The sequence below is a fragment of the Sinocyclocheilus anshuiensis genome, unplaced genomic scaffold (assembly GCF_001515605.1).
Source record: "Sinocyclocheilus anshuiensis isolate Anshui unplaced genomic scaffold, SAMN03320099.WGS_v1.1 scaffold101, whole genome shotgun sequence".
In the NCBI taxonomy this organism is placed as follows: domain Eukaryota; kingdom Metazoa; phylum Chordata; class Actinopteri; order Cypriniformes; family Cyprinidae; genus Sinocyclocheilus; species Sinocyclocheilus anshuiensis.
In genome coordinates, this window is record NW_015540892.1 from 309,435 (window position 1) to 319,384 (window position 9,950).

Here is a 9,950-nt window from a genome sequence, read left to right on the forward strand (position 1 = left end):
ACAGATATTCTCACTCATGTGCTGTGCTGCTGATTAACATGATATAATTTCAGTTCTGTTGCCTTTATATAAAAATATATATGATGAACAAGACACTCAAAGTGCTTGCTATATAATTCCATATGAAAGGCGTATTTATCATTCATTTGTACTTTAATACAAACATGTATTAAATTAAAATTTTAGATTTTTATATAGCAACTGCGCCCGACTGCACAATCTGACACAGCTGCCTCGCCGTTGCGAGTTTTTTATTTTTTGCACACATCAGCATGTCATCAGAGCAAGTCGGACGTAACTCAAATTCCAATGATGCTCACAAATCTGTGATTTTATAACAGTAAAAGCATTTTTAGTGTAGTTACACTGTTATATTGAGTCACGTTTCAAAAAACACTGATTAAAGCATATATTAGGGATGCACGATATATCGGCCACCATATCGGTATCGGCCGATAAATGCTCATTTTTTCTGTTATCGGGAAAGAGGCACAAAATCACTTACACAGACTTTTTCATTAACTTTTCCCCCCTGGTGGAATGACCTGCCAAAATCAATCCGAGCAGCTGAGTCCTTAACCATCTTCAAGAAACGACTAAAAACACATCTGTTCCACTTCTATTTTAATTCTACTTTATCTATATTTATCTTTTTTTATTTAAAAAAAACAACAAAAAACAAACACTAGCTTTCTATTTTTTCTATTCTATCTACTTGTTTTTCTTTGTTTGTGTGTGTGTGTATAATATATATATATATATATATATATACACCTTGCTATGAGTACTGCGTTAGGCTAACAGAGACTTGTTATTTGCACTTATATATTGTTGCTCTTTTGTTAGTTTTGACTGCTTTTATTGTCCTCATTTGTAAGTCGCTTTGGATAAAAGCGTCTGCTAAATGACTAAATGTAAATGTAAATATACCCCCACTTTATTGGTATTTAAATCGCATATGCTAATGTTGAACTTATTCATGAACAGATGGCGCTGTATTAAGCAGTATATAAAAGTGTTTCTGTTGTTTTATGAAAACGTTTCTGAAACGTCTGTGTATTTGACAAATATTGCATTTAATTCACTTCATCTGTGATAGAGTATGCAAACACTGCGAGAGCGTCATTACCAGGAGCAAGTGGCTACTCTCTCCAGCCAGAGGCAGGCTAGTGTAGTTCCTCTCGAACATCCTAGTCTTCTCGAGCGCTGCTGATGACTTCCGTAACCACGGAAGAAACACGTTAAGCGGCACGCTCTAGCTCTCGCTTGGGTCGCTGAGTGCGCATGCGCATAAGAATCCAACTCTTAACAGTGTAAATAACTCAGAATGCATGAAATTACATTAGACCCCCCGTTAAATGCAGCATATTGCAGCGACAAGCGTGTTGCCAGTGACAACAGATAACTACCACACATTCGCATAAACTAGCACAAGCATTTAACTGAAAACAACTAAATGAGCCTAAACAAAACATGGATAGACTTAGCAACATGCATGTTGCAGATAACCTGAGAGCATTAATGGGAACTTAGCTTGTGAATACGTTCGAGAGAGTGAAAAATAGCAGCTGTGAAGTGGATGCTTGATCTCTTGATATCCTTCTTGAGGATGAAGTTCCCATCTGAACTTGTTCTCGAGTAAATTCATGTGTTCAAGTTAACGAACTTGAATGAATCGGAGGTGAGAACAATGGGGAAACAAATTCCACTTCTCGAAATTCCCGATTCCTAGTGATGATGGTGTTTTGCCTGCCGAATTCGCCATTTAATTAGCTATTGAGCAATGCGAAAACTGCTGATAATACTGAGGGACCTTATATATGAATGCTTAGATAGGTGTCGTATTCCCATAGGTAGATGGGGATCAGCTGAGAGTCAGCTGATGCAAGCTTGACTAACGTGACCTGCCAGAACTAATGTTACGCTTGATTTATAGCCTAATACTGGTGTTATACTTTTAGTCATTCTGATTTGAATTGCCTTCATTTTTGAGTTGACCTCTAAAATGTAATGTCTACATTTTGGCTAAGAAATATTTAGCATTTTTTCCCTTTTTTTAAAATATTATTCTGAACATGGCTCATGTTTAAGACACGTTTTTACCTTCGTATTTATTTGACTTCATGCATCGTTTTCTGCAAAGATATTTAACCAGTGGTGTATAATGTACCTGAAAGCCATACTCAAGTAAAAGTACAGATATCTTACCATATCTCAGAGGGGACATGGATGCATTTAAACTGCAGTTACAGATGCCTAAATAGGCCTAATGTTTTGTTTTTAACATAAAACATTGAGTACTGATATTTGAAATAATTTAAAACATGAAAAAAAAAAGTCGAAATGTGAAATTAAAACCGCCAGTAGGTTGCAGCAAGTGACTGTTAATGAGTGAGTCATTGAGATTCAACCGATTCATTCAAACGACTGATTCATTCAGGTCAGCTGATGCAAGCTTGACTAACGTGACCTGCCAGAACTAATGTTACGCTTGATTTATAGCCTAATACTGGTGTTATACTTTTAGTCATTCTGATTTGAATTGCCTTCATTTTTGAGTTGACCTCTAAAATGTAATGTCTACATTTTGGCTAAGAAATATTTAGCATTTTTTCCCTTTTTTTAAAATATTATTCTGAACATGGCTCATGTTTAAGACACGTTTTTACCTTCGTATTTATTTGACTTCATGCATCGTTTTCTGCAAAGATATTTAACCAGTGGTGTATAATGTACCTGAAAGCCATACTCAAGTAAAAGTACAGATATCGTACCCTGTATTTAACAAGTTCATTTGTTTTACATATACACCATGCTAACCACTGTCATGTGTGGTGAATTTTCTTTAAGTTTTAATAAAGAGAATTTTACTTGAATCATATAAGTTGACTAGTTTTTTTTTTTTTTTTAGGAATGGCGATATGGCAAAATATTTATAAATATATAACAGTAATTAACAAATGTGTATATATGCCACCACATCATCCAGCCCTAACTGAAAGAGAAAATAAATGTTAAAAAAGACATTAAAAGTGAAATGTAAGGGACGCATACACTTTTGCAGGAACAAGTCAGATATCTGGAAGCTCGGTGGGTAGCACTGTCACCTCAGTAGGGTTTCCCCATAATTCAAAGACATGCAGGTCAAGTGAAATGAGACACTAAAATTGCCGGTGGGTGTGAGTGTGAAAGTGTGTATGTCTGTGTTAGCCCTGTGATAGACTGGCCATCTGTCCAGGTTGTTTCCCTGCCTATGGCTCTAGCATCCTACAGAGGGCAATCGTTTTGAAGAATAGATGGATGGATGTCAAACATTGGCTACACACCAAAACAGAGAGGAAAGTATAGGCCCTACAGTTGGTGTTGCATAAGAATATCTAAAAAATTAAGCATTGCAAAATTGCTGTCAAGAGAATTAGACATAAATGTCACAATAACTGTGATGTCTCATTCTGATATGACCGTTATGGCAGTCAAAAAGCTGAGGGAATAATAACGCAAATAGTCATATTTCAAATCACTGCTGATCTCAACCACATTCACATCAGAACATAAAAATAAATATCCTACTCCCCTCCACATCATGAAAAGCAATAATGAAATAACACTTTAATGCATTTTCTGTTTCCTGTTGTGTGGGCTGCTCTCTGGCTCTGTCTCAGTGGCCCTGAACCACTGTACTGATGGAACCTGCATAGATGTGTCTATGTGACAAAACGATCAGACGTAAGTGATAAATACAGAAATGGAATAATGAAACCCTTATGCATAAAAAAATGGTTGTCACATCTTTACAGGTATTACTTCTGAGTGCACATTTAACAATTTTTACTGCAAGCCCCTTTGAAAATTCTTCTTTATTCACATTTGCTTCAACAGCAAAAGAAAACATGTACATTTCACATTTCTACATCTTCTAAAAGAGAGGCAAATTGTAGTTAACAAATAATTGTTTAATTAGCTTATATGTAAAGCATTAGATAATGTTTTATTATCCTTTGTTAACAACTTTTTTAACCATACCTAACTCATGTACAGTTTTTAAACTAGCAGTAAAGGAGTTGTTAAAGGGTTAGTTCACCCAAAAATGAAAATTAGCCCATGTTTTACTTACCCTCAAAGCATCGTAGGTGTATTTGACTTTCTTCTTTCAGATAAAACCAATCAGAGTTATATAAAAAAAAAATCTTGCTCTTCCAAGCGTTTGAATAGGAGTAAACGGGTGTTCCCTATCGATACTTCACTCGTACTGTGTCGCTAGACGCATATGGGGAAAAACTCCTTTTTCTCCGAGGACTGAAGACTTATTCAATCACGCAGTGTAACTGCACGGCAATTGGTTCGTGCAGTGATTATAAAACTAACCAATGGCAGTGAAGTCCGCGCGAGCCCGCCAGAATGGGCGGGGCCTTTGTGCAGTGCTTCTAAAACGAACCAATGGCTTGGCAGCAGTGCTGCACGAGCCTATGGTGGTGAAGCCCGCCAGAGCCCTCCAGAATGGGCAGGGCCATCTGGCTATATAAGCGGGCATTTCACCATAGGATCTCAGATCAATTCTCCTTCCGCGACGACGATCTTCCTTCGCTGACCTTCAGGACTTGAAGACGCTCGCCGTAGAAACGCCTTGCTGCGGATAGAAGCTGCCATCTCTTCTAATTACTTTACTGAACTTGTATAAAATTATTATTAAATGCGTTCATGTCGATATCTGCAGAAAAACGGTACTCTTTGTGTGATATAAATTGTTAACTATATTAAATTATATAAATATAAAAAGCATACAGAAGCATTTTTGCCATCTACAATTTAGAATGCCTCGAATTTTGAGTCTTAATAGATTAATAAATCAACGTGCGTGCACTCTGGTGATATAGCCTACTTGATAATGTCAGATCGCACATCATTACAACAACACTTACCATATTATCGCAGACGACATTTCACCATAGGATCTCAGATCAATTCTCCTTCCGCGACGACGATCTTCCTTCGCTGACCTTCAGGACTTGAAGACGCTCGCCGTAGAAACGCCTTGCTGCGGATAGAAGCTGCCATCTCTTCTGCGCCCTCTCGCCGCTCCGCCTGCTCTTCGAGCTGCTCAGCGACCAGCGCAAACGCCAGCTCGTCCCCTACTGCCATCCGGCGAGCCTAAAAAAGCAAATTTCTCACTAAAAGAGCACCGGCGTTGTTTCAAATGCCGCGCCGTTATTGCACGTCGTGCAGTATTGCACTGCACGATGGTGACAGCCACCCAGAGTGCATTTCCTGCTTGGGCAAGCCCCACGCGGAAGCCGCTCTGACCGAGATGGATTGTTCACATTGTGTGAACATGAGTCTCGCCACTCTTCGCGCTCGGATCGCTTTCTTTTTAGAGAGCGAATTTGCCCCTCGCGCCCTCCCGTTTTCTTCCTCCCAGGGATCTGTGAGGAAAAAACAGCGGGGCAAAGGGACTAAGCGCTCGGCCCAGATCCCGCGCGCCTCGCCCCCGCCAAGCAGAGGATTCTCTAGTTCTCTTTCAGCACGCAGACCAGCGTCCCTTGGCTGATGTGAGCGACATGGTCTCGTTCGGTCCCGTAGAGAACGAGCTATTAGATGACAGCATGTCTCGAATAGCATCAGACGCAGAGGAGATGTCAGGCTCTATTGCTGACTCCGCCCCTTCATCGTCTGCCGAGCCCAGTGACTCTAAGCCAGGGATAGATGGCGAACTTTTCCGCATCCTTTCTAAGGCAGTTGAGGAACTGGGATTGGAGTGGTCTACGCCGGAGGAGCCCACTCGTAGCCGTCTGGACAAATGGTTCCTGCCGGGGTGCCGCCAGGCCCCTTGTCAGCGAGCCTCTCCGTTTTTCCCGGAGGTCCATGATGAGCTTACGAAGTTGTGGCGTGCTCCCTACTCGGCCCACCTTCGCTCTAACTCTTCTTCTGCTCTCTCCTCAGTGGACGGCACTGAAGAAAAGGGTTACGAGAGGATGCCTCCTCTCGACGAGGCAGTGGCTGCGCACCTTTACCCGCCCACTGCCATTGGATGGAAAGCGAAGGTCGCTCACTCCTCCAAACCTTGCAGGACGACTTCTGCCCTCGCTGGACAAGCGTATTCCTCCGCCGGGCTGGCCGCCTCAGATCTACACTCCATGGCTGTTCTCCAGGTCTTTCAGGCCAAACTCCTCCAGGCCATGGATTAGTCAGGAACTGATGCCGCAGCTTTCAGGGAGCTGCGTAGCACTACAGACATGGCTCTAAGGGCTACCAAGGCCACAGCGCAGGCCATAGGGAGATCAATGGCCAATCTAGTGGTGCTGGAGCGCCACTTATGGCTAAACCTCACCGAGATTAGGGAGGCTGACAAGGTTCCTTTCCTCGACTCCCCGGTCTCCCCCACGGGGCTGTTTGGATCTGCCGTCGAGGGATTTGCAGAGCGATTCACCGCGGCTCAGAAGTCGTCCCAGGCCATGCTACACTTATTGCTGAAACGCTCCAGCTCTGCAACGGCCCCAAGCCTGCTCCAGCATAGCAGCCAGCTAAAGTCCCCGCACGGCGACTCACCAACCGAATTAATCCAACCCCTTGTCACATGGGCCGAGGCCTGGCGGGCCATCCCCGGAGTGTCTCATTGGGTTCTGGGGATTATAGAACGAGGTTATTCACTTCAATACGCTCGAAGACCCCCACGGTTCAACGGCGTGGTCTCCACCTCAGTGCACAGCAGGAACGCTCACGTTCTGCGAGCCGAGGTAAAGAATTTGCTGGCAAAAGGAGCCGTAGAAACAGTTCCACCAGCTCAGAGCGAGTCAGGCTTCTACAGCCGTTACTTCCTCGTCCCCAAAAAGGATGGCGGCCTGCGGCCCATCCTCGATCTCAGACCGTGCCCTCATGAAACTGCCATTTAGAATGACTACAATGAAGCAGATTCTCTCGCAAATCCGCCCAGGGGGCTGGCTCTTTTCACTGGATCTGAAAGATGCTTACTTTCACATCCAGATAGCTCTCCATCACAGACGATTCTTGAGATTCGCCTTCGAGGGAGTGGCTTATCAATACACGGTCCTGCCCATCGGGCTGTCTCTGGCTCCCCGCACTTTTACGAAGTGCATGGACGTGGCACTTTCCCCTCTGAGACAGATGGGAATCTGTATCCTGAATTACCTCGATGACTGGCTCGTTTTAGCAGTCGGAGGCAGAGCTAATAGCCCACAGGTCCCTCCTCCTCAGCCACTTAGAGCAACTGGGACTAGGCTTCTACAGCCGTTACTTCCTTGTCCCCAAAAAGGATGGCGGCCTGCGGCCCATCCTCGATCTCAGACCGTGCCCTCATGAAACTGCCATTTAGAATGACTACAATGAAGCAGATTCTCTCGCAAATCCGCCCAGGGGGCTGGCTCTTTTCACTGGATCTGAAAGATGCTTACTTTCACATCCAGATAGCTCTCCATCACAGACGATTCTTGAGATTCGCCTTCGAGGGAGTGGCTTATCAATACACGGTCCTGCCCATCGGGCTGTCTCTGGCTCCCCGCACTTTTACGAAGTGCATGGACGTGGCACTTTCCCCTCTGAGACAGATGGGAATCTGTATCCTGAATTACCTCGATGACTGGCTCGTTTTAGCAGTCGGAGGCAGAGCTAATAGCCCACAGGTCCCTCCTCCTCAGCCACTTAGAGCAACTGGGACTCAGAATCAATTTTGCCAAGAGCTCTCTGTCCCCCAGCCACCGAACTTCGTTCCTGGGGGCAGTTTTCGACTCAGTCCACATGATGGCGATAGTCACGCCAGACCGTGCACTGGCCATACAGCAGCTCGCAGCTTCCTTCAGAATTGGAGCTTCCTACTCTCTCAAAAAGTTTCAAAATATGTTGGGCCTCATGGTCTCTGCATCACCGGTACTTCAGTTGGGCCTACTCAGAATGAGACCCCTTCAGTACTGGTTGAAACCTCTAATTCTGCCCCATGCGTGGCGTCATGGACGCATCCACATCAAGGTGGACCAGGCCTACGTGACGGCCCTGGCCCCCTGGAAGGACCAACAGTGGTTCAAGCAGGGCGTGACTATGGGATTGGTTTACAGAAGGAAAGTTGTCTCGACAGACGCATCCAACACAGGTTGGGGAGCTCTGTGCGAAGGCAGGCCGACCTTCGGCTCCTGGACGAACACGGAAGGCCAGCTACACATCAACTGCCTCAAATTGACGGCAGTATGTCAAGCTCTTCAGGCCTTCTTACCAGTCCTGAAGGGACACCACGTGCTAGTCCGATCAGACAGCATGACAGTGGTGTCATATATAAATCGCCAAGGCGGGCTCACCTCAAAACGCCTTTTTGAGATGGTAAAACGCCTCTTGGAATGGGCACATCTCAACCTGCGTTCATTGAGGGCAGCTCATGTACCCGGCGTACTGAACCAAGGAGCAGACATGCTATCTCGGAGCAACGTCTCCTCAGAGGAGTGGATGCTCCATCTACAGACGGTTCAGAAAATCTGGGAGATCTTTGGCAAGGCAGAGGTCGACCTCTTCGCATCAAAAGACAACTCTCACTGCCAAACTTATTTTTCAAAGAATGAGGACGCGTTGGCCCACGGATGGCCCAACCTCCTCCTGTCAGGCGAGTCAGGGAGCACAGGCACAGAGTGCTTCTGGTGGCCCCGCTCTGGAAGAACCATCTCTGGATCTCAGAGCTGTCTCAGCTGCTGACGGCAGCTCCGTGGCCCATTCCCCTGAGGCAGGACCTCCTCTCTCAAGCGAACCAAACAATCTGGCACCCCCAGCCCGAGCTGTGGGCACTGCACCTATGGGCTCTCAACGGGAATCAGTAGATCTCACAGAGAGCGTCCTGAGTACGATCTCACAGGCTAGAGCCCTGTCTATGAGACGCCTCTACGCACTTAAGTGGTCGACTTTCTCCGCCTGGTGCGAAATAACATGTGACATATCGGTGATATTGTCTTACTTACAAGAGCTGTTGGACAAGAGCCGCTCCCCTTCCACGCTCAAAGTCTATGCGGCAGCTTTAGCAGCTTCTCACGCTCCTATAGCCGGACAATCGGTGGGCCGGAACAACCTTGTTGTCCGTTTCCTGAGGGGATCCAGGAGGCTCCATCTGCCCCGGCTCCTCACGGTCCCTACATGGGATCAACCATCTACTACTATGGCCGTGCAGTTACACTGCGTGATTGAATAAGTCTTCAGTCCTCTGAGAAAAAGGAGTTTTTGCCCATAAGCGTCTAGCGACATTCTCAGGGAATCTCAGGGAACCGAGGTTACGAAAGTAACCGAGTAAGTTTTTTTTCAACTGTCCAAAAGTAATCAAATAATGATGTTATAAATACTTTTTTCTCACTTCTGCTGACTGTCATACGTGCAAGCCGTTCCGGTGGATGACGCAGAACGTAGGCGTCACGTGCGTGCCTGTGACATATGCTAGTCTCGCGAGTTTGTTTACAGGAGCAAAGTAAGCAAAGTTTCCTTAATTTAGCAAAGGAAAACCAGTCTCCTCTTGGCTTATAGCAAAATCCTCCTACATTTTACTTTAAATATCCTTGTTTTGTGCTTCTAATTCGTGACCGGTTTGTTTTGCTGTCTCTCCTCCGCGCTTCCGCGTTCGTCACTAATCACCGGCGCATACACGACACATACGTCCTACGTCATCCGCAGTAACGGCTTGCACGTATGACAGTCAGCAGAAGTGAGAAAAAAGTATTTATAACATTTTAAATATGGATATTTTCCTTAAAAAAACGATTCGCTTTGTTAATTTAAATGTATAAAAAAAGATAAAAAAGATGATTGAAGATTGAAAGTGAAATGATTGCAATGATTGCAATGATTGAAAAACTTTAACATTAGGTGGAATTGCGATTAATTTCTTCATTTCTCGATTGACAGCACTAATATATATATATACACACATATATATATATATATATATATATATATATATATAAACACAAAACATA

At 44.6% G+C, this 9,950-nt stretch overlaps 1 protein-coding gene across 1 annotated transcript in view; it reads right to left on the reverse strand.

The window, feature by feature from the left end:
- Nucleotides 1-5,139, reverse strand: part of LOC107688876 (protein kinase C alpha type-like) — a 49,784-nt gene extending 44,645 nt beyond the window's left edge. The window contains exon 1 of the mRNA XM_016486706.1: nt 4,998-5,139. Coding sequence (XP_016342192.1) covers nt 4,998-5,139 — 142 coding nt within the window. The remainder of the gene's footprint in view (nt 1-4,997) is intronic.
- Nucleotides 5,140-9,950: the final 4,811 nt, after the last annotated feature.